This window comes from Lagenorhynchus albirostris, chromosome 1 (assembly GCF_949774975.1).
Source record: "Lagenorhynchus albirostris chromosome 1, mLagAlb1.1, whole genome shotgun sequence".
NCBI classification, from domain to species: Eukaryota; Metazoa; Chordata; class Mammalia; order Artiodactyla; family Delphinidae; genus Lagenorhynchus; species Lagenorhynchus albirostris.
The window spans coordinates 161,561,612-161,587,878 of NC_083095.1; the positions used below are offsets into that span (position 1 = coordinate 161,561,612).

The 26,267-nt window shown below is 40.8% G+C and overlaps 1 protein-coding gene across 1 annotated transcript in view; it reads right to left on the reverse strand.

Annotated features, from left to right (window-relative positions):
* The window catches only part of ADAMTSL3 (ADAMTS like 3), a 373,236-nt gene that overhangs the window by 81,125 nt on the left and 265,844 nt on the right, over positions 1–26,267 (reverse strand). The window contains 2 exon segments of the mRNA XM_060157437.1: positions 12,296–12,475; positions 12,588–12,780. Of these exon segments, the coding sequence (XP_060013420.1) occupies positions 12,296–12,475; positions 12,588–12,780 (373 nt within the window).

Sequence of the window (26,267 nt, forward strand, 5' to 3'; positions counted from 1 at the left end):
GCGACCTTCAAACTTGAAGATCAGTTGGGCAGGACAGAAAATCCTTGGTTCACATTTCCTCTTGTAGTACATTAAAGATGTTGCTCCATTGTTTTCTACTATGAAGTAGTATTGTTGCGAAGTCTGATGCTAACCTGATTGTCTTTCCCTAGTAAGTGACTTGGTCCTTTTGCCTAGAAACACTAACACATTATTCTTTAATCTTTAACATCCAGTGTCTTTAGTAGAGTATGTCTTGATATTGACCATTCTGGGTCAATTTTCCCAGGTATATGGTGTGCCCTTTCAGTGTGGTGCTTGAGATCTTTTATTTATAGTTTTTTTCCTGTTACATTGTTTCGGTTTTCTTTTCTCAGGACTCTAATCGGGTCTCATCCTTTAGACCAAACTCTAAAGCTGCATTTTCTACAACACTTTCCTGGGACTCAGGCAGACTCAGATGTTTCCCCTCAATTTTCACTTATTTCTGCAGACGGGACAACTTTATTGGACTTTATATGCAATTTTTTTCATCGGTCTGCCTCATTCAACTGTGAGCTCATTGAAGACTGTATTCTTGATTGTCTCAGATTCCTGGTACCTGGAGTAATCAATCATAGCAGTGCTCAGTAAATGACTGTGAAGATGCTGAGCTGTGGCAATAGGCATACTCAATTTAGAAGAAGATTCTACAAGTCTATTTATTTCAGTCAACAAATAAGAGCATTTCTATCCTAAGTACCTGATTTATCAATAAGCTGAAACTGTCTTGTTGATAAGATAGTGTGTGTGTGTGTGTGTGTGTGTGTGTGTGTGTGTGTGTGTGTGAATATCCCTTTCATGCAGTTGTGTGCTAGTAAATGTTTCACAACAGGTTCATGGAAAAGAGGGCCCTGATTGTAACATTTGCCAATTTCTGTGGTGTAAATATTCCCATCAGGGCTGATTTCAAGCTGTCATCCAAATGTCATTGAATACAAGGTAGGAAGAGATCACAATTGGTTCTCGAAAGCTAGTATGAACTGGCTCCAACACACCACTGCCTTGCTGAGTCATAATTAATAAATCTATTGAAAACTGGAAAGCCATATTTGGAAATCCATGTGTCCTGGACATATCTTGAGCTGTACTTTGTAAAATGTCTCATGTATAGAGATCTTTCCCTTTTTACTTAGCATATAGACATATTTCAAGAATTGAAGAGTTGGCAGGTATAGGTAACTGAACACAGGAGGCAAAGTCAGAGATGATCAGAAGTGTTGGAAAGATGCTGGTGCACTGACAGGGACAGGAAGTAGGTGGGGGAGCTGGTTGGGAATGAAGAGGGTGTCCCTTTGCTTTCCCATAATGAGGATACACCCTACCTGGGGAACTAAGGACAGGTACTGAAGAGAAAGTCAGACACTGTTCCTGGAGACAGAGAGTCACCTATAGAAGTCAGAAGAAGTCCCACCACAGAATCATCGATGGAGGAAAAATGCAGTGATAAAAATCAAAGGGTCAAATACTGAGCTTTTTGGAGATTTGGAAGAAGGCAAACCAATAGAAAAGATGCAGTCGAGTAAGTAGGAAAAAGAAACAACACCAAGAAACACCCTGAAGGAGAATGATGAAAGTGGACAAAATGGCCAAATGCTCCGTCAAAGTAGAGAGAACAAAGAATGAGGAGAGGCTCCTGGATTTCAGTCAAAGGAATAGGGTCACAAAACAGTCCACAAGGGGTATGTGGATTGCAGAAATCCACCTTTAGGGAAGACTGCCCCATATAAGTGTCGATGCTCCTTGTTTTTTTTTTTTCAAATTTATTTATTTATGTAATTTATTTAGTTTTGGCTGCGTTGGGTCTTTGTTGCTGTGCGCGGGCTTTCTCTAGTTGTGGTGAGCAGGGGCTACTCTTTGTTGCGATGCACGGGCTTCTCATTACGGTGGCTTCTCCTTTTGTGGAGCACGGGCTCCAGGCGTGTGGGCTTCAGCAATTGTGGCACACAGGCTCAGCAGCTGTGGCTCGCAGGCCCTAGTGCGCAGGCTCAGTAGTTGTGGCGCACGGGCTTAGCTGCCTTGCGGCATGTGGGATCTTCCCGGACCAGGGCTCGAACCTGTGTCCCCTGCACTGGCAGGCAGATTCTCTACCACTGCGCCACCAGGGAAGCCAATGCTCCTTTTTGGTAACTAGAAAAGCAGTGTAAGAATTGAAGGTTCCTTTCTGCCTAAAACTGGGTTCAGATCTAAGGAAATCAAGGAAAAGGAATGAGCCAATGAATGAACAAAGCCCAAACATGCCATGAATAGAGCTAGTGTCGGGGAGAGAGGAGTATTCCAGCTGCAGCCTAAGAGGCCTGGCTCGGCGAAAAGCGGAAATTCTGGTGTGGCTTTTCAGTCTCTCTGGGTTCAGGGGTAGTGGCCAGTTCCAAAGTGGAAGGGCCTCACCCAGAACCACAAGAGTGATGGCTGCCCTGGAATGAGCCATCCCATGCCAGAGGGACGAGCCTGGCAAAAAGCTTCAGGGACGGGGGCAATTTGGCATCAGAGTCTCTGCCAAAACAAAGCAACTCAGAAATGAGAGAAAATTTCAACCATCACGAGAAAAGGTGAATTCCGTAGGAAACACAAACTGCTGGGCGACACGTGGGCCTAACTGGACCCCAAGTCTGAACGCTGGCTCTGCCTTCCTGTGCACGTGGGCACACCTGCTCCTCCTCCCACATGCAGGTGTCCTGGAGATGTGGCCTTGGCTAGGAGCAGGAAGATGGGCTGACCTCTTGGAGTGTGCACAAGCTTGCTCTCGCCTTGGTGAATGGTCGCCTAGGAAACTCATCTGCCTCAGGTCCAGCCCAGCTCACGTGGCTAAACGCTTCTGTCTCCTCTTCTTTCTTCCAACAAAATCTCTTCCAGTGAATGATTTTCCTGTCCTCTGTTAGCTGGCCTGCGCTTTACTACAGCTCACTACTTCAACACCATTTTGCATTTCCCCTGTCTTTGCAAACGCTCTTGAGGAAGAGTATTTACCTGCTCAGAGGTCTATAGGGCCCAAGGATCTCATGGCCACTGGCCTCAAGGACGCTATAGGCCAGATGAGAAGACCATGTGGGTGCTCAGGAAGTAGCTCCCCATTAAAACGCAATAAAAAGGAAAACCTGGGGTCATTATGAGTTAAAGCTGGGAAATGCTGTATGATTTTAGGGAGTGGAAGACTTCACAGAGGAGGGAAGCTTAGAGCTGGGCCCAGGATTTGAGGGTAACAACAAGAGCAGACACAAGGCAAGCCTGAGTAAACGTGGTAAAGGGTGTTCATTCAGTGAAACATACCCAGCAACTACAAATTCCGTTATTCACAGAGGGACTGGACAGGAGAGGAAAGCAAGGATGTCAGCCCCAGCCTCTCCTCTAAAAGGCCAGTGAGAAGAGTTTGTTCAGGAGGTAGGATGGAACTGTGAAGGCCTCTTTTTTTCTCAGAGGAAATAAGAAAAGAGGTGAGGAGGGTGTGGTATTTTAGAGCACAGCAGGAGTTCTAGGTGCTCCCGGGCTGCATCCGCTCACGCCTTGTCTTTCTCTTTTCCTGCCTCTTCCTCTTGGGTTAGGACAGCACTTACTCAGAGAAGTTATTTCCCAGAGGCACCCCTACTTTGGACACATTGAAGGGCTAAGCAGCCCTCCCAAGGATGAGGGGCAGGTGGGGAAATGCTTCTCAAATGGTAATGTGCCTGACAACACCTGGGGATCTTGTTCCAATGCAGATTCTGATTCCTTAGGTCAGGGTGGGACTCGAGAGCCTCATCTCTTACAAGTTCCCAGCTTCTAAAAACATGCCCATTTGGCTGGTCCCGGTGTCACACTGAGTGCAGTAAGGTGACCAAGCATTCACGATGCCAAGAGTTCTCTCCACAAATCCGTGGCGATCCCCTCCCTGAAGTTCTGCCCCTAACCTTAAGGAGACAGTAACCGGAAGCATTTAATGAGGGTTTGGGGAAACATTTAGGCAGACCCTCAGTGACCTGGATGAGGACCATGACTTGTGGCTTGTCAGTTAAGATAGTTTATACATACTAGCACTTAATTGAGCTAGACAGTTAAAACAGGAAAAATATAAAACTGTAGAACACGCAGATAAAAGTACTGTCAATCCAACCTATGCCAGAAGGATGCTCAGGGGGATGGGAAGGGTCCACTCGATTAGGTGTTTCCATACCTAATATCTCATGTTATCCTCAGAACAACTGTGTTAAAAGAAAGGAAAATGGAGGCTCACACAGGTTAAGGATATGGAATGAGGTCACCTGCAGGCATTAAAGCTTGTAGGTTCCATCATGGGTCTGTTTGGCTCAAAAGCTCTTGCTCTTGCATGAGAGACATGAGTGTACACAGTTTATTCTAAACTTGGGTCACACAAACTCAGGTTTGAATCCTAGCTCTACCCTTGGGAAGGCGACTTCAGTCTGAATGTACCTCTGTTTTCTCACCTACAGAAATGGATACATCAACTCCCAGGGCTGTCGTAGGATGAGATGGGAGTGGTATCATACAATAGGTTGCAACCGTACCATCACTGAATTTAGGACTCAGGGAAGTTCATAAATGTCAGTTACTGTCCTTCCTTATTTCTTGAGATTATTTCTAAGGTTAGACTGCCCCTCTGATCCCAGAAGATACACATTTGGGGCAGTGACTGGAGATTAGAGGACCCTCATTACGGACCTCAACTACCTGCTTCAGAACCTTTGCTAAAACCTCAGCCTATAGACAGTAAGGATGCAGCAAGACTGGAAGAAAGAGCTGGAATAAGAATAAAGGGGGCTGCTGCCGAAGAGGCAAGAGACCTTTTCTTCCCTCTTTGTTTCCTGGTGCGCGAAGAGAGGGGATTAAGAGCGCTGCTTAAAGGAGCTCCAGAGACGGGCGCGAGCCGCGGCTAAAAGCGCGGACCCCAGAGACGGGCATGAGACGCTAAGGCTGCTGCTGCCGCCACCAAGAAGCCTGTGTGCGAGTACAGGTCACTATCCACACCCCCCTTCCGGGGAGTCTGTGCAGCCCGCCACTGCCAGGGTCCCGGAATCCAGGGACAACTTCCCCGGGAGAACGCACGGAGTGCCTCAGGCTGGTGCAATGTCCAGCTGGCCTCTGCTGCCGCAGGCCCGCCCCGCACTCCGTGCCCCTCCCCCCCACCCCCCCCCCCCCGGCCTGAGTGAGCCAGAGTCCTTGAAGCAGCTGCTCCTTTAACCCCGTCCTGCCTGAGCGAAGAACAGATGCCCTCAGGTGACCTACACGCAGAGGCAGGGCCAAATCCAAAGCGGAGCCCCTGGGAGCTGTGAGAACAAAGAAGAGAAAGGGAAATCTCTCCCAGCAGCCTCAGGAGCAGCGGATTAAAGCTCCACAATCAACTTGATATACCCTGCATCTGTGGTATACAGGAATAGACAACGAATCATCCCAAATTGAGGAGGTGGACTTTGAGAGCAAGATTTATGATTTTTTCCCCTTTTTCTCTTTTTGTGAGTGTGTATGTGTATGCTTCTGTGTGAGATTTTGTCTGTATAGCTTTGCTTCCACCATTTGTCCTAGGGTTCTATCCATCCATTTATTTTAAATTTTTTCTTAATAATTATTTTAATAACTTTATTTAATTTTATCTTACTTTATTTTATTTTACTTTATCTTCTTTCTTTCTTTCCTTTTTTCCTTTCTTCCCTCCCTCCTTCCTTCCTTCCTTCGTCCCTCCCTCACTCATTTTCTTTCTTTCTTTCTTTCTTTCTTTCTTTCTTTCTTTCTTTCTTTCTTTCTTTCTTTCTTTCTTTCTACTTCTACCAATTCTTTCTTTCTACTTTTTCCCCCTTTTAATCTGAGCCGTGTGGATGAAAGGCTCTTGGTGCTGCAGCCAGGAGTCAGTGCTGTGCCTCTGAGGTGGGAGAGCCAACTTCAGGACACTGGTCCACAAGAGACCTCCCAGCTCCACATAATATCAAACGGCGAAAATCTCCCAGAGATCTCCATCTCAACACTAGCACCCAGCTTCACTCAACGACCAGCAAGCTACAGTGCTGAACACCCTATGCCAAACAACTAGAAAGACAGGAGTGCAAACCCCACCCATTAGCAGAGAGGCTGCCCAAAATCATAATAAGTCTAGAGACACCCCAAAACACACCACCAGACGTGGACCTGTGCACCAGAAAGACAAGATCCAGCCTCATCCACCAGAACACAGGCACCAGTCCCCTCCACCAGGAAGCCTGCACAACCCACTGAACCAACCTTAGCCACTGGGGACAGACACCAAAAACAATGGAAACTACGAACGTGCAGCCTGCAAAAAGGAGACCCCAAACACAGTAAGATAAGCAAAATGAGAAGACAGAAAAACACACAGCAGATGAAGGAGCAAGATAAAGACCCACCAGACCTAACAAATGAAGAGGAAATAGGCAGTCTACCTGAAAAAGAATTCAGAATAATGATAGTAAAGATGATCCAAAATCTTGGAAATAGAATAGACAAAATGCAAGAAACATTTAACAAGGACCTAGAAGAACTAAAGATGAAGCAAGCAAAGATGAACAACACAATAAATGAAATAAAAAATACTCCAGATGGGATCAATAGCAGAATAACTGAGGCAGAAGAACGGATAAGTGACCTGGAAGATAAAATAGTGGAAATAACTACTGCAGAGCAGAATAAAGAAAAAAGAATGAAAAGAACTGAGGACAGTCTCAGAGAACTCTGGGACAACATTAAACGCACCAACATCCGAATTACAGGGGTTGCAGAAGAAGAAGAGAAAAAGAAAGGGACTGAGAAAATATTTGAAGAGATTATAGTTGAAAACTTCCCTAATATGGGAAAGGAAATAGTTAATCAAGTCCAGGAAGCACAGAGAGTCCCATACAGGAGAATTCCAATGAGAAATACGCCAAGACATATTAATCAAACTGTCAAAAATTAAATACAAAGAAAACATATTAAAAGCAGCAAGGGAAAAACAACAAATAACACACAAGGGAATCCCCACAAGGTTAACAGCTGATCTTTCAGCAGAAACTCTGCAAGCCAGAAGGGACTGGCAGGACATATTTAAAGTGATGAAGGAGAAAAACCTGCAACCAAGATTACTCTACCCAGCAAGGATCTCGTTCAGATTTGATGGAGAAATTAAAAGCTTTACAGACAAGCAAAAGCTGAGAGAGTTCAGCACCACCAAACCAGCTTTACAACAAATGCTAAAGGAAATTCTCTAGGCAGTAGACACAAGAGAAGGAAAAGACCTACAATAACAAACCCAAAACAATTAAGAAAATGGGAATAGGAACATACATATCGACAATTACCTTAAATGTAAATGGACTAAACGCTCCCACTGAAAGACACAGATTGGCTGAATGGATACAAAAAATAGACCCATATATATGCTGTCTACAAGAGACCCACTTCAGACCTAGAGACACATACAGACTGAAAGTAAGGGGATGGAAAAAGATATTCCATGCAAATGGAAACCAAAAGAAAGCTGGAGTAGCAATACTCATATCAGACAAAATAGACTTTAAAATAAAGACTATTAGAAGAGACAAAGAAGGACACTACATAATGATCAAGGGATCGATCCAAGAAGAAGATATAACAATTGTAAATATTTATGCACCCAACATAGGAGCACCTCAATACATAAGACAAATACTAACAGCCATAAAAGGGGAAATCGACAGTAACACAATCATAGTAGGGGACTTTAACACCCCACTTTCACCCATGGACAGATCATCCAAAATGAAAATAAATAAGGAAACACAAGCTTTAAATGATACATTAAACAAGATGGACTTAATTGATATTTATAGGACATTCCATCCAAAAACAACAGAATACACATTTTTCCCAAGTGCTCATGGAACATTATCCAGGATAGATCATATCTTGGGTCACAAATCAAGCCTTGGTAAATTTAAGAAATCTGAAATTGTATCAAGTATCTTTTCTGACCACAACACTATGAAATTAGATATCAATTACAGGAAAAGATCTGTAAAAAATACAAACACGTGGAGGCAAACAATACACTACTTAATAATGAAGTGATCACTGAAGAAATCAAAGAGGAAATCAAAAAATACCTTGAAATAAATGACAATGGAGACACGACAAACCAAAATCTATGGGATGCAGCAAAAGCAGTTCTAAGAGGGAAGTTTATAGCAATACAATCTTACCTTAAGAAAAAGGAAACATCTCGAATAAACAACCTAACGTTGCACCTAAAGCAATTAGAGAAAGAAGAACAACAAACCCCCAAAGTTAGCAGAAGGAAAGAAATCATAAAAATCAGATCAGAAATAAATGAAAAAGAAATGAAGGAAACGATAGCAAAGATCAATAAAACTAAAAGCTGGTTCTTTGAGAAGATAAATAAAATTGATAAACCATTAGCCAGACTCATCAAGAAAAAAAGGGAGAAGACTCAAATCAATAGAATTAGAAATGAAAAAGGAGAAGTAACAACTGACACTGCAGAAATACAAAGGATCATGAGAGATTACTACAAGCAACTCTATGCCAATTAAATGGACAACCTGGAAGAAATGGACAAATTCTTAGAAATGCACAACCTTCTAAGACTGAACCAGGAAGAAATAGAAAATATGAACAGACCAATCACAAGCACTGAAATTGAAACTGTGATTAAAAATCTTCCAACAAACAAAAGCTTAGGACCAGATGGCTTCACAGGCAAATTCTATCAAACATTTAGAGAAGAGCTATCACCTATCCTTCTCAAACTCTTTCAAAATATAGCAGAGGGAGGAACACTCCCAAACTCATTCTATGAGGCCACCATCACCCTGATACCAAAACCAGACAAGGACGTCACGAAGAAAGAAAACTACAGGCCAATATCACTGATGAACATAGATGCAAAAATCCTCAACAAAATACTAGCAAACAGAATCCAACAGCACATTAAAAGGATCATACACCATGATCAAGTGGGGTTTATTCCAGGAATGCAAGGATTCTTCAATATACACAAATCAATCAACGTGATACACCATATTAACAAATTGAAGGAGAAAAACCATATGATCATCTCAATAGATGCAGAGAAAGCTTTTGACAAAATTCAACACCCATTTATGATAAAAACCCTGCAGAAAGTAGGCATAGAGGGAACTTTCCTCAACATCATAAAGGCCATATATGACAAACCCACAGCCAACATCGTCCTCAATGGTGAAAAACTGAAAGCATTTCCACTGGGATCAGGAATAAGACAAGGTTGCCCACTCTCACCACTCTTATTCAACATAGTTTTGGAAGTTTTAGCCACAGCAATCAGAGAAGAAAAGGAAATAAAAGGAATCCAAATCGGAAAAGAAGAAGTAAAGCTGTCACCGTTTGCAGATAACATGATACTATACATAGAGAATCCTAAAGATGCTACTAGAAAACTACTAGAGCTAATCAATGAATTTGGCAAAGTAGCAGGATACAAAATTAATGCACAGAAATCTCTGGCATTCCTATACACTAATGATGAAAAATATGAAAGTGAAATCAAGCAAACGCTCCCATTTACCATTGCAACAAAAAGAATAAAATGTCTAGGAATAAACCTACCTAAGGAGACAAAAGACCTGTATGCAGAAAATTATAAGACACTGATGAAAGAAATTAAAGATGATACAAACAGATGGAGAGATATACCATGTTCTTGGATTGGAAGAATCAACATTGTGAAAATGACTCTACTACCCAAAGCAATCTACAGATTCAGTGCATCCCTATCAAACTACCACTGGCATTTTTCACAGAACTGGAACAAAAAATTTCACAATTTGTACGGAAACACAAAAGACCCCGAATAGCCAAAGCAATCTTGAGAACAAAAAACGGAGCTGGAGGAATCAGGCTCCCTGACTTCAGACTATACTACAAAGCTACAGTAATCAAGAGAGTATGGTACTGGCACAAAAACAGTAAGATAGATCAATGGAACAGGACAGAAAGCCTAGAGATAAACCCACGCACATATGGTCACCTTATCTTCGATAAAGGAGGCAGGACTGTACAGTGGAGAAAGGACAGCCTCTTCAATAAGTGGTGCTGGGAAAACTGGACAGCTACATGTAAAAGTATGAGATTAGATCACTCTCTAACACCATACACAAAAATAAGCTCAAAATGGATTAAAGACCTAAATGTAAGGCCAGAAACTATCAAACTCTTAGAGGAAAATATAGGCAGAACATTCTATGACATAAATCACAGCAAGATCTTTTTTGACCCACATCCTAGGGAAATGGAAATAAAAAAAGAAAAATAAACAAATGGGACCTAATGAAACTTCAAAGCTTTTGCACAGCAAAGGAAACCATAAACAAGACCAAAAGACAACCCTCAGAATGGGAGAAAATATTTGCAAATGGAGCAACTGACAAAGGATTAATCTCCAAAATTTATAAGCAGTTCATGCAGCTCAATAACAAAAAAACAAACAACCCAATCCAAAAATGGGCAGAAGACCTAAATAGACATTTCTCCAAAGAAGATATACAGACTGCCAACAAACACATGAAAGAATGCTCAACATCATTAATCATTAGAGAAATGCAAATCAAAACTACAATGAGATATCATCTCACACCAGTCAGAATGGCCATCATCAAAAACTCTACAAACAATAAATGCTGGAGAGGGTGTGGAGAAAAGGGAACACTCTTGCACTGCTGGTGGGAATGTGAATTGGTACAGCCACTATGGAGAACAGTATGGAGGTTCCTTAAAAAACTACAAATAGAACTACCATATGACCCAGCAATCCCACTACTGGGCATATACCCTGAGAAAACCATAATTCAAAAACAGTCATGTACCAAAATGTTCATTGCAGCTCTATTTACAATAGCCTGGAGATGGAAACAACCTAAGTGTCCATCATCGGATGAATGGATAAAGAAGATTTGGCACATATATACAATGCAATATTACTCAGCCATAAAAAGAAATGAAATTGAGCTATTTGTAATGAAGTGGATAGACCTAGAGTCTATCGTACAGAGTGAAGTAAGTCAGAAAGAGAAAGACAAATACCATATGCTAACACATATATATGGAATTTAAGAAAAAAAAATGTCATGAAGAACCTAGGGGTAAGACAGGAATAAAGACACAGACCTACTAGAGAATGGACTTGAGGATATGGGGAGGGGGAAGGGTAAGCTGTGAGAAAACGAGAGAGTGGCATGGACATATATACACTACCAAACGTAAGGTAGATAGCTAGTGGGAAGCAGCCGCATAGCACAGGGAGATCAGCTCGGTGCTTTGTGACTGCCTGGAGGGGTGGGATAGGGAGGGTGGGAGGGAGGGAGACGCAAGGGGGAAGAGATAGGGGAACATATGTATATGTATAACTGATTCATTTCGTTATGAAGCAGAAACTAATACACCATTGTAAAGCAATTATACTCCAATAAAGATGTAAAAAAAAGAATAAAGGGGGCTGGAATATGAGTCCCATCAGTTCAAGGAAAGCCCTGCCAGGTATTCTGGGGCACTGAAAGTTGATTTTTCCGACCTGTAGGAGGTGACTTGATGGACGCAGTGATGGGAATACTTTGAGGTGTTAGATGGTGTGGAGATGAGAGAGTGGTACAGAGGCCGGGAATCTGATGGGCAGTGTAATATCAAAGAGAGAACCCTTGGGATAAGGTTAAAAGGTGTGCATTCTGCTCCTACCTTGCAGCTTATTTCAGCTATTTGGGTTTAATTTTCCCCACCTGAAAAATGAGGCATTGCTACTAGACTATAATAAGTCCTGGCAGCACTAAAATGATAGTTTGGAATTCTGCTATTGCAATTAACGTGAACTTGAGAGGGTAAATGGTAAAATCAGCAATGGTATCAACGGAATGCAAAGGAAGTAAAGGTGTGGAAAATTTTCAGGAAGTTGGAATGTCAGGGTTTAATAAATAATTCTATATAAGGAGACCTAAGGCAGAGAAGCACCAAACCGATTTTGAGTTAATCCTGGGATACAATGACTTTGGTTCTTCCAAAAGAAAGAAGTAATGGGATTTGGTTTAGGAGAAACGTGTGGAGTACAGTTTAAGTAATACTGAGTAAAAACTGAAAACGGATCATTATGTGTAGGTCTGGACCAGGGCACTTACACAACCCAGAGAGTGAGTAAATGCTTCCTGAAATTTTGCACACTAGACATTCCAGTCACCTCAAACTAGCCCCACCTCTCATCTCAGGGAGGAAATATCGAAAGGCTGAAAAAAGGGAGGAGCAGAAAAGAAGGGACTGTGAAGTTTGCAATGGCCCTTACCTTTGACCAGTCTCCCACGGTTAGATGCGGAGGACAGTCTGTTCTGGAACAGGACTTATGCGAAGATGCCTTGGGTCCTTGACACAATTCATCTGAGAGACTCAGAAAGCTGCCATCCGTTAACAGCTGCTGACAGGTGACCCTGCGATTCTGAGTTCCCCCACCACAGGTCCTGGAACACTGAGAAGACAGAAGGAGGTGCGTCAACGGGCTTGGCCCTCTTCAACTTAGTGCAATGCAGGGCTCTTACAATCATCAGCCTGGCGGCTGTGGAGTCATCAGTCTGCCATACCTGCTGCCATTCTTCAATATGCCAGCTAGGAGGGCAATCAAACTGATTGCATGCTTGTAAGGCATGGGGCTTCTCATCTTGGCATTCCTCAGGAGGGGAGGGGGATTCCCCAGGGTGCAGGCAGTACACTTCTCGGGTCTGGATTCCAACACCACAGGTAGCTGAGCAGGGTCCCCAAGAGCCCGTGCGCCACCTGTACCAGAAAAACAAGTGGGCAACATTAACTGTCCAATGGACTCTGTGCAACAACCAGAGCATGGACAAGTTCCTCTCTCGACTTCCAGACTCCACCCGCCACATCCAGATCCTGGAGTCACAGCACCAACATATGCAATTCAAGTCCAGAAATACAATGTTTCAAGGCAAGAAGTGTCAGGAAAGGGTTTAAAGATTTTACCTGTTTGGGAAAGTCCAGAGTACATTTCTCTCCATCCTAACCTACCACTCTACAGCAATAATAAAATCTTAGTTTTGTTTTGAATAGAGCCCCAAGGCAAGGATGAATTATATAGGTGCCAAAAGAATTTTAAACGCTTAAAAGCACACTTCAGGAAATTTTCAGGGCACCTGGATTCATTATTTGGAATATCCCTAAGAAAATTCTTTTATGTTAGGATTATAACATATATATATATATATATATATATATATATATATATATATATATGAAATGTGATTCCTTTCCAATAAGATCTTGGAAAAATCAGGTTTTCTCATGAAACATCTGTAAAAATTAAAACCCAAGGCAGGTGCTCATGATACATATTTCCAAGTTGCCTTCAAAAAAGATTCTCTCAATTCACACTCTCACCAAAAGCAAGTGAGACGGCCTGGTTTCTTACAGCCACACCAACACTGCACAATATCATTTAAAAAAGTCTCTGCCTGTTTGATGGGTAAAAAATTGTATACAATGATTATTTTAATTTGTGGATATTTAATTCTTAGTAATCATGAATTTTTAATTAGTTACTGTAAAGATATATCATGAGGAAAGAATTTTTAAATGCTTAAAATATACATTAGTAAAAAAAAAATGCTTGCTCCAGGGTAGTTTGTAACAGCAAAAAAATAATTAATTAATTAATTAAATTTTACAAAGTGGAAGGAGGCCATCTAAACATTTAATAATAAAGGGCAAAATAAATAATTGTCTATTCATAAAGCACCATGCTAACAGCCATTGAAAATAAAGTAGATATACAGTTACTGACATGGAAATACATTCATGTATTTTTATTAGAAAATAGGTCGCATGCAAAAAAAGAATATGGTTAATTACACATTGAAATGTTAACAGTGATGATCTCTTAAGTGATAGGATTTTTATTTTCTTTATTCTTGCTGGTATCTTTCTCCTGATTTTTCTTATAATAAACATTCATTATCAGAAAAAATAAGTTAGTTCTTTGAAAAGTATTAGTGTTTATCTAAAGGTGATTTTTCAGTTTTCCTGATTTCTAACTTTCCATAATAAACATGTTTTACTTATGTGACTAAGAGAAAAAATGAAGAACAGTATTAAAGACAAATAGGGCAAAAAGAGTAAAATCTTAATTTATGAAGGCAAGAGTTCACAATGATGATATAACAAATACGGAGACTGAATAACAAGCACAAATATGTATGAAATATGAGATGTTAGATAGAAGAAAAATGGAAGGATATGTAATAAAAAAATTTTCAGCTTTGAAATACTTCTCTAAGCTCCTGGCTTATCAAAAAGATGAATTTTAATAAGAACATAGAGAACTAAATAATACATTTGAAAATTTTGATGAAATACATGTTATTAGGCAACTACAAAAAGTTCTATTCAAGAAAGGGACTAGAGCTTGCTAATTGTGTGATTGAGTGCCTACAAGTTTCTAAGAAACAAGTGAATTCCTATGTTATTTAAAATGTTCCAAAGTAAAGAAGAGGATTAAATATTTTAATGTACATTATGAAGCTCGGTAAAACCTGAGCACAAAATCTGACAAATGTATATAAAGAAAATATTTTTATGTATGTTTATGTATTCTGAATTCTAAATAAAAGAGAAATATAAATCCTAAGTAAAATGGAAGCAAGTCAATCAAAGGATTAAAATAATACACAGTACACGCTACGGACTGAATGTTTGTATCCCTCCCCAAATTCATATGTTGAATCCCTAACCTCCAATGTGATAGTGTTTGGAAATTAGGCCTTTAGGTCGAAATTAGGGTTAGAAGAGGCCATAAGGGTGGGGCCTTCCTGATGGGACTAGTGCCCTTGTAAGAAGATAAACCAGAGAGCTTGCTCTCTCTCTCTCTCTCTTTCTGCCATAAAAGGACACAGTGAGAAGGCAGCTGTCAGCAAGCTGGGAAGAGAGCTGTCATCAAACACGGTACCCTGCTGACACCTTGATCTTAAAAGTTCTAGCCTCCAGAACTGTGAGAAAATAAACTTCTGTTCTTTAAGCCATCTAGTCGATCACATTTCTGACCACAGTGGAACTATATTAGATAATCTCCCAAATATTTAGAAATTATGCAATAACCTTTTAAATTACTCATGGGTCAAAGAAGAAATCACAATGAAAATTAGACAGTATTTTTAAATGCATGTTAAAAAACATGAAATGTCAAAATCTGTGGGATGCAGCTAAAGCCATGATTAGAAGAAAATCAATGTCTTAAATGTACATATTAAAATGCAAGAAAGGCTGAAAACAATAATCTACTTCAAGAAGTTAAAAAAAACAGTATATTAGACCAAAAAAAGTAAGGGAGAGGAAACAAAAAAAGAGATGAGTACAGAAATGAGTGAACTAGAAAACAAAAGTTGGCTGTTCAAAAGACAAATAAAATTGATAAATTTATGGTGAGAAGAACAAAAATAGAGACAGCATAAACATAAGGAATTTAAGGGGAATCTCAAAGGCATTAAAAATAATAAAAGTATAATAGGTGTAAAATGAAAAACATTCTGTCAAACAATAAATAAATTTAAATAAATTTAAAAATTGGATTTTCTTAACTTTAGAATTAAAAAATTCAATTAACATGCAAAAAGACAAATGAATATATAAACCAGCATTTATACTCCTTTAGCACTTACCCTTAAATTATAGCATATATCACTATAAATGCTGATAACAAAGTCTATAGAGTTTCTTGGTATCTCTATTCCTTTTCTTGATCAAGATGAAAGGGCTTCTTGAACTACTCTCATCTGTTACTGTTGTCTAGAATTCTGTTTCTCCTGACTTTTCCATACTTATTTTAATCATTCCTGTTTTGTTTTGTTTTTCCACGGGTTTGGTTGAGTTCATTATATTTTTTTATTCTGCTTTCTCCTCTGCTATCTTTTATCCTTAGAGTTACCCTTGGAAATTTAAAGGGCCTATTTAACATCTCTAGAGTTAATCAAAATTATTTCCATCTTCACAAATAGTACAAGGGGCTTAAATCACTTTAACTCCACAATCAACATTTGACCCAGTTTTACAAGGCTTTGTTGCCCAATATCTATTTCAAATCCACATTCAGATATTATTATTGACTTGCACAGTCAGTGATTCTTCTTTAGATAGCTGTCTTTAAAATGTACTTTGGTCAGTATTCATTCTTATATCTCAGACCGTCCCTCTAGGATCAGTTTTCTGCTTAATAAACACATTCTTTTAAAATTATCTTTAGTGAAAGTTTGCTGCTAGTAAAGTCTCCTGGTTTTGCTCACCTAAAATTTCTAACATAATAGTAGTTAACATTTATCGATCACTTACCATGGGCCAAGCTCTTTTTAGAGTAATTTACATGTATTAACACACTTAATCCTCAGATCACCTATAAGGCCACGGTTTGCTGACCCCATTCCCATCTGAAAATACCCTTGTTTCGTCTTTGAAATATTGTTCACTAAGTATGTGATTCCAGGCTGACAGTTATTTCCTCTGAACCATCTGAAGATAATATTCCATTATTACTAATGAGAAGAATACTGTCAGTTTTTGCTGTTCCTCTTATACATCTCTTCTCTCTGATTGCTTCTGAGATATTTTCTTTGTCTTTGGAGTTCCAAGGCTTCCCAACCATGTGTCTAGGTGTGTATCTCTTTTTGATTTTTCCTGCTTGGGATCTGTTGTAACTCCAGATTCTCAGGATTCATATTTTTCATTAACTCCAAAATATTCTCAGCCATTATCTCTTTGAATATTACCTGCTATCTTTTTCAGCTTCATTTAGATACACACCTTCTCAATATATCCTCTGTATTTCTTATCTCCAGTGCATATTTCACATATCTCATTTGCTCTCTGTGCTTTTTTTTTTTTTTTTTTTTGGCGGCACGTGGGCCTCTCACTGTTGTGGCCTCTCCCATTGCGGAGCACAGGCTCCGGACGCGCAAGCTCAGCGGCCATGGCTCATGGGCCTAGCTGCTCCGCGGCTTGTGGGATCTTCCCGGACCGGGGCACGAACCCATGCCCCCTGCATTGGCAGGCGGACTCTCAACCACTGCGCCACCAGGGAAGCCCCTCTCTGTGTTTTCCAGGTAATTTCTTCAGATCTCTCTTCTACTTCACCTGTTTGCCCCATTCCATAACTTTTAAATGTCAGTGATTTTATATTTAACCTCTAGATATTCTATTAGTTTGAACCATATGAATTTGGAATATTTGACCATTTTTAACCAATGAAATTTAAGTTTTATATGGTTCAACCTAATATTTGGTTCTTTAAAAAAACTGTCCAAGTATTTTTGATAGGTTGTTCCTAGCTTAGGTTTTCATTTCCAGTTTTATACCTTTAAGTACTTTAAACAAACTTATTTTATATTCTGTATCTGATAATTCCAACTATCTGATGCTCTGTGTATCTGATTCCCCACTGATTCTCCCATGTTGTTTATTCCTGAGTATTTTGATTTTTGATTATGAGATCATTCCTATTAGGTCTTGGTGGGAATTTTAAGTTCTAGGTGGAAGTTACATCATTCCTCTACACAGAATTTGCATTACGTCTGTCAAAACCAATGTGAATTAATTTTTCAGATCACATAGTCAGATAGATATAACCACCCCCTCCTGCATAAAGGGCTATTGGTAGCTGTCCTCAGGGAGGTACTAACTTTTATACTGGGTTACCACTCTAGATTCATGCCTCAGCTTCGTTTTGGCTACTGAGGATTTCCCCTACTTTCTTACAAGCTTAATTCTACATTTCAAGTTATTTTTACACATTTTACCTAGTATTTTAGGAGCTTTAACAAAAGGGCATTCAGGATATCTAGTCCATCACAAGGCTAAAAATGGACACCCACATTCATATACTTGAAAGTTTAGCAAGTTTAGCTCTAGGATGATCATGATTTTCCCTGAGTTCTCTAAATATGTTATTCCTTTGTTTTCTGGAAACTCCACTTGTTAATAAGTTCTCGGGGTTAATATGTCTTTCGTGTCTTATAGCTTTTAAGAATTTCTTGTCATCCTTGATTTTCTGCAGTCTCACTTGCCCTATCAAAGTGGGGATTTGTTTTCCTTTATTTCTCTTGATACTAGAAGTATTTTTTCCTGAGGTTTAGTCAACAGTTTAATATCTTGCTTCTCTGCCATTATTTCCCTATTTCTGCACTTTCTTCTCTTTTCCCCAAATCATCAACCTTCTGTGGGTTGATTCATCTGACACCCTCAGCACTATCTTCAAGTCACCAACTCTTTCAATTGTCTACAGCTTATTCTTTTATTTCATTGACTGTTTTTCATTTCTAGGTTTTCTAATGCTTTCTTTATAGTACACATCTATTCTTACCACATTCCTGCCTATTTCTATTTCAAAATTTCTAGTTCTTTACATGGATATTATTTATTAGTTATTTCTCCAAAAATCCCAATAATACTTAGTTTAAAGTATTTTCAGATTGTTCTTATATTTTAATTTCTTCTGGAGTGAATTCATCTTTCAACTATTGAATCTGTGGGCTATTTTCCTAAGTATTAGATTTTTTTACATGCTTTGGAACTTCATTTTGCAGCCTCAACTGGAAGAGGGTATTCTCTCCCTCCACCCCCTTCAATCCTTTTCTCTGTCTCTTAACCCTTCCTGTCTCAGTTTTGTTTGCCTCCATCTAGCCCTCCAGGGTCTCCAGTCTAGAACGAGGTCTTATATGGACAACGTGGCACAGAAGCCTATAAGGACACTGACATCCAACCACCGAGCCAACAGGTAATCTGGGGCGGTATCTGGTCCCCGGGCCTCTATCTGTGTTTGTCCTTCCTCTTCACAAGTGAGCAGACTCAGGTAAACAATGGCTTCAGGTTGTGATTAGCAGCAGCTTTTTTTCTTTTTTTTCACAAAGAAGCAAAGAACATGGGTCCTTTCCCACGAATTAAAAGGAAGATGTTAAGTCCCTGCTAGCCATAGGATTGGATATAATTGGAAGAATATAAGTTAACCTATTAATTAGCCTATTAATATCTAAATTTCCAGGAGCTTTAGAGGTGAGGGAAATCACCAATAGTAGATATATAGGTCATACTTTGAAGACAATCAGACTACATGGCTAAATAATTAGAAGGCTTTTGTCACTATTAAAACTACTCAGCTTAACTATGTAAGTTATTTGAAGTTACTTCAGGATGATCAGTCTTTCAAGAAAGTATGTAACTAGAAGAATCAATTAGTGCCATAAGGAAGTAGAAGTGGAACCATTTTTATTCAAGAAATGGATAACAATTTCTTATTAACAGACAGTGAACTAAACACAGAATTTTTTTTTTAATTCAAGAACTGGGTAACAAGTCGGTACAGAAACACATTACTCTTGCCTCCTGTTTCCCTACTTCCCTGTCTAGCTGTGTTGAATCCTGTCATAGAAGAAGGCTCCTCTCGGACTAGTGGGACCATTAAGTAACCCCGCGTGTCTCTATGAACCGCTGGCTCTCTCTTGGAAAAAGCAAACTCCATAAATAGCAGACACTCAGCAGTTATAGGATAGACCAAGGGGAGTAACCCCATAAAAGCAAATAAATATATAACACCCCACCTTGGAGAGTTCAGGCTAATACATCAAATACATTTGCCTTTGGGTAAATAAAGAACTACTGACTGTCCAATCCAATCTCACTGGTAAGTTTCACCCTGCGGTAATATTTTACTGCTATTGCCCTTGGAGTCAGTAAATATTTGTATGTAAATATTGTGCAACACCCTGTTCCTGTTATTCCTACACCACTGGTTTCTAGAACCTAAAACATTTTTGTAAGATGACCTTTATTTTGGCATCAACCCTTTGTCTCTGTTGGTTTTTTTCCAATATGACTCTCAACCTTCAAAAAGTTTATTAAATTTGCAACTTCAAAATGAGGAATACGATTTCTCTTCACATGAAAGCAGACCCTTAATTTTGTAAAGTGGCCAAGATATATTGTGTGTTGCCCTAGTCCTAGCTTGAAAGCTCTGTGAGCAAGATGCTGCTGAAGAAGATCCTGTGCAGGACCTCTCGCCGAGGCTGAGGGAAGGAAGCGATCCTGCACATGGGCTGGTGCGTGAATAAACCAGCGTGCTTCCATCAGCAGCCTTGAGGAACAGTTTCTAGACTTGTTGTCAAATCTTGCCCTGATTGGTAAGCCAAGGAAGGACAGCTCTGCAACACAAACTCAACCCTGCCTTGGCCTCCTGGGCAGGTCAAGCAAAGGCTGTTATTCTTAGAACTAAAACAAACCCTGAGCATTTCAAACAACTCATGAGTAGATATGAGGATAATTGCAAAAACACTAGGCAGAGTCCTAGAGATGTGAGTGAAAAATGCAACCTGAAAGCATGACTCAACAATGAAAGCCTAGAGCTGAAAGGGACCTTGGTGATCACAAAGTCTGACACCTTTCGTCAACATTCAGATTGAGAAACTAGGCCCAGAGAGCTAAGGGACATGTCTGAAATGCCTTGATGGAGGTAGAACTAGGGCTCTATCCCGTTCCCCTGACCGATTCCCTCTTCTCTCTGGACTATTAAGACTCACCCCTATCAAGTATCTAAGGTTAGGGTCCCATTTCACATTGTTGGACTTCATTATACCAGTGAGAAGTGAGCCACTGCTTACTTTTATGGGAGAGTATTAGTTTATTTCCTGGAGGAGGGCTCCAGGCAGAGGGCACGGTATGTGCAAAGGCCCAGAAGCCATGAATGAGCATGAACATGGGTCATAGTGGATAATTTAGTGTGGCTGCTGGGCAAGTTCCTCAGCGTTAGCACGTGTGTGTGTGTGTGTGTGTGTGTGTGTGTGTGTGTGTGTGTGTGTGTGTGTGTGTGTGTGTGTGTGTGTGTGTGTGTGTGTGTGTGTGTGTGTGTGTGTGTGTGTAGCGTGTGATGAGGTGAGAGTGGTCATGACAGGAAGTGTGGTTCAAGAACCTAAAACCAGGGTAACAAAGACTTTATTTGCTGTTATGGGTTGAACTCTTTTCTTCAAAAAGCTGTTGAAGTCCTAACTGCTAGTGCCTAGAAATGTGACTTTATTTGGAAATAGGGTCTTTACAGATGATCGAGTTAGGATGAGGTCATTAGATATTGGGCCCTGATCCAATATGAGTAGTGACCTTATAAAAGGGAAATTTCGATGCAGAGACATACAGAGGGAAGAGGATATGAAAACACATGAGGAATGCCATCCACAAGCTAAGGAACGCTCAAGCTACCAGAAGTTAGAAGAGAGGCACAGAACAGGTTTTCCCTCACAGCCCTCTGAAGGAACCAACCCTGCCAAAACACCTTGTTTATGGACTTCTAGTCTCCAGATTGGTGAGACAATAAACTTCTATTGTTTTAGCCACTTAGTTTGTGGTACTTTGTTATGGCAGCCCAAGGAAACAAATACCTATGCCAAAGTAAAGAATGTGGATTTTCCACAGGTAAAGGGAAGTCATTGAATGGTTTATTGTGGAAGTTCATACGGTCATTCTACAATTTAGAAGGATCTTTCATAGTCACATGTGTGCATATGGATCAGGGAAACATCAGAAGCAGGAGTTATTTAGGAACTAAGAAACCGTTCCGTCAAAACATCTGAATCAAGGCAGTTAGGAATGGATAGGACCTGGGAATTATCATACTAAGACAAATATCAAATGATATCACTTATATGTGGAATCTAAAATATGGTACAAATCAACATATCTATGAAACAAAAACAGACTCACAGACATAGAGAACAGACTTGTGGTTGCCAAGAGGGAGGGTTTGGGGAGGGAAGTATTGGGAGCATGGGATTAGCAGATGCAAACTATTATATATAGGATGGATAAACAACAAGGTCCTACTGTACAGCACAGGGGACTATATTCAATATCCTGTGATAACCCATAATGAAAAAAATATGAAAAAGAATATATATATATATATATACGTATAACTGAGTCACTTTGCTGTACAGAAGAAATTAACACAACATTGTAAATTAACTATACTTCAGTAAAATTTAAAAACAAAACAAAAACACCTCTGCAAAACCCTGGAGCACAGAGGGGCATGATTTGGGAAGCAGTTATTTTTGAAGGATGCTCTGAGCATTTCTGGAACAGACAGCAGAGGTGCAATGATATTCATGACTACAAATCTAAAGGCAGAGTCAACATCTTGATGAAGAATATTTGCGGCACTATATAAACAGTAAAAAGGAAATGACAAGCTAAGGAAAAACTATTGCAGATTCACATGGAAGCAGGCTTTAAATGGGGGATACTCAAGTGGAATTGTGGCAGGTTGGGTACCTCATTTAAGGACATTTATTAAAAATTTGTAATTGATCTCATCATCTCTGTCACTATGCTCCCCATTTCAGGGTTTGGGCAGTCTTTTAAAAATGTGACTTTATCATTTCATTGTTAAAAGCCTCCAATGGCTCCCCACTGATTCTCTGGATCACATCTAAATGCCTACCATGGCCCTGCCGTGTCTGATCGCATCTCAGGATATACTGACTTCCTTTTTGTCCAGTTTCCTGACCACACCAACTTCTTCCTTTCCTCGGGGTCTTTGCACATGCTGTTCCTTCTGCCTAGAACACTCCTTCCTCTACACTTCCCCTGGCCAACTTCTACTCCTCTTTCACATCTCAACTCACATAGAACTTCCTCAGAAAGGCCTCCTCTGACCACCTGCACCCAACCCTCAGCCCCCATCAATCTATATTAGGTCCTCACGTTACTCTTGTTCCTGAGACCTTTTCTGTTTCTTTATAGCATTTATTATAATTTAAGTAATATAGTTATTTATGTTTCTGTTTGCTTAACTCTTCCTTCTACCCCATTCCAAGACTCAAGTTTAAGGAACCAGTTTACAAAATCACATAGAGCATGATTCCAATTTCGTGGGAAAATATGTTGAGATATTAAACTACGTTTTTCACCTCCTGTATTTCCCCTTGTCTCTTACCCCAGTTCACATGGGTAGTCTCCATCTTACAGGGCCTCAGAGGAGGGATGGGGCAGGGGAGGAAAACAGAAACTCCAGCTTTTCCAAAAATATCTGAATCATTGGTTCCAATATTAGAATAAGAAAAAACTGAGAAACCTAAGATAAGTAATTTGGATTACTAAGGTTTTTAATACTTAACATGAGTGCAATTTCCCTAAAGATGAAAGGGAGCAGGCTTCTAGATGGCGGAAGAGTAAGACGCGGAGATCACCTTCCTCCCCACAAATATATCAGAAATACATCTACATGTGGAACAACTCCTACCAAACACCTACTGAACACTGGCAGAAGACCTCAGACCTCCCAAAAGGCAAGAAACTCCCCACGTACCTGGGTAGGGCAAAAGAAAAAAGAATAAACAGAGACAAAAGGATAGGGACGGGACCTGCACCAGTGGGAGGGAGCTGTGAAGGAGGAAAGCTTTCCACACACTAGGAAGCCCCTTCGCGGGCGGACACTGTGGGTGGCAGAGGGGGGAAACTTCGGAGCCACGGAGGACAGCGCAGCAACAGGGATGCGGAGGGCAAAGCGGAGAGATTCCCGCACAGAGGATGGGTGCCGACCAGCACTCACCAGCCCGAGAGGCTTGTCTGCTCACCCGCCGAGATGGGTGGGGCTGGGAGCTGAGGCTCGGGCTTTGGAGGTCAGATCCCAGGGAGAGGAGTGGGGTTGGTGGCGTGAACACAGCCTGAAGGGGACTAGTGCGCCACGGCTGGCCGGGAGGGAGTCCAGGAAAAGGTCTGGAGCTGCCGAAGAGGCAAGGCACTTTTTCTTGCCTCTTTGTTTCCTGGTGCTCGAGGAGAGAGAATTAAGAGCGCTGCTTAAAGGAGCTCCAGAGACGGGCGTGATCCGTGGCTATCAACGCGGACCCGAGAGACGGGCATGAGATGCTAAGGCTGCTGCTGCCGCCACCAAGAAGCCTGTGAGCAAGCACAGGTCACTCTCCACACCTCCCCTCCCGGGAGCCTGTGCAGCCCGCCACTGCCAGGGTCCCATGATCCAGGGACAACTTCCCTGGGAGAACGCACGGCATGCCTCAGGCTGGTGCAACATCACGCCGGCCTCTTCCGCCGCAGGCCCGCCCCGCACTCCGTACCCCTCCCTCCCCCTGGCCTGAGCGAGCCAGAGCCCCCGAATCAGCTGCTCCATTAACCCCATCCTGTCTGGGCGAAGAACAGATGCCCTCAGGCGACCTACATGCAAAGGCGGGTCCAAATCCAAAGCTGAGCCCCGGGAGCTGTGAGAACAAAGAAGAGAAAGGGAAATCTCTCCCAGCTGCCTCAGGAGCAGCAGACTAAATCTCCACAATCAACTTGATGTACCCTGCACCTGTGGAATACCTGAATAGACAACGAATCATCCCAAATTGAGGAGGTGGACTTTGGGAGCAATGATATATATTTTTTCCCCCTTTTCCTCTTTTTGTGAGTGTGTATGTGTATGCTTCTGTGTGTGATTATGTCTGTATAGCTTTGCTTTTACCATTTGTCCCAGGGTTCTATCTGTCTGGGGTTTTTTTTGTTTGTTTCTTTTTTGTTTTCTCTTTTAGTATAGTTTTTAGTGCTTGTTATCATTGGTGGATTTGTTTTTTGGTATGGTTGCTCTCTTCTTCCTTTCTTTTATTACTTTTTAAATTTTTTAAAAATAATTATTTTTTATTTTAATAACTTTATTTTATTTCATTTTATTTTATTTTAATCTCTTCCTTCCTCCCTTCCTCCCATCCTCCCTTTCTCTCCTTCTCTCTTTCTCTCTTTCTTTCTCCCTTTTATTCTTAGCCATGTGGATGACAGGCTCTTGGTGCTCCAGCCAGGCATCAGGGCTGTGGCTCTGAGGTGGGAGAGCCAACTTCAGGACATTGGTCTCCAGAGACCTCCCAGCTCCACATAATACCAACAACGAAAATCTCCTAGAGACCTCCATCTCCGCGCCAAGACCCAGCTCCACTCAACGACCAGAAAGCTACAGTGCTGGACACCCTATGCGAAACAACTGGCAAGACAGGAACACAAGCCCACCCATTAGCAGACGGGCTGCCTAAAATCATAATAAAGTCACAGACACCCCAAAACACACAACCAGACGTGGACCTGCCCACTAGAAATACAAGATCCAGCCTCATCCACCAGAACACAGGCATTAGTCCCCTCCACCAGGAAGCCTACACAACCCACCGAACCAACCTTAGCCACTTGGGGCAGGCACCAAAAACAACGGGAACTACAAACCTGCAGTCTGCGAAAAGAAGACACCAGACACAGTAAGTTAAGCAAAATGAGAAGACAGAGAAACATACAGCAGATGAAGGAGCAAGGTAAAAACCCATCAGACCTAAAAACTGAAGAGGAAATAGGCAGTCTACCTGAAAAAGAATTCAGAAAAACGATAGTGAAGGTGATCCAAAATCTTGGAAATAAAATGGAGAAAATACAAGAAACGTTTAACAAGGACTTAGAAGAACTGAAGAGCAAACAAACAATGAAAAGCAACACAATAAATGAAATTAAAAATTCTCCAGAAGGGATCAATAGCAGAATAACTGAGGCAGAAGAATGGATAAGTGCCCTGGAGGATAAAATAGTGGAAATAACTACTGCAGAGCAGAATAAAGAAAAAAGAATGAAAAGAATTGAGGACAGTCTCAGAGACCTCTGGGACAACATTAAATTCACCAACATTTGAATTATAGGGGTCCCAGAAGAAGAAGAGAAAAAGAAAGGGACTGAGAAAATATTTGAAGAGATTATAGTTGAAAACTTCCCTAATATGGGAAAGGAAATAGTTAATCAAGTCCAGGAAGCGCAGAGAGTCCCATACAGGATAAATCCAAGGAGAAACACACCAAGACACATGTTAATCAAACTATCAAAAATTAACTACAAAGAAAAGTATTAAAAGCAGCAAGGGAAAAAAAGCAAATAATGTACAATGGAATCCCCATAAGGTTAACAGCAGATCTTTCAGCAGAAACTCTGAAAGCCAGAAGGGAGTGGCAGGACATATTTAATGTGATGAAAGGGAAAAACCTACAACCAAGATTACTCTACCCAGCAAAGATCTCATTCAGATTTGACAGAGAAATTAAAACCTTTACAGACAAGCAAAAGCTAAGAGAATTCAGCACCACCAAATCAGCTTTATAACAAATGCTAAAGGAAATTCTCTAGGCAGGAAAGATGAATGGATACAAAAAAAGGACCTGTATATATGTTGTCTACAAGAGACCCACTTCAGACCTAGGGACACA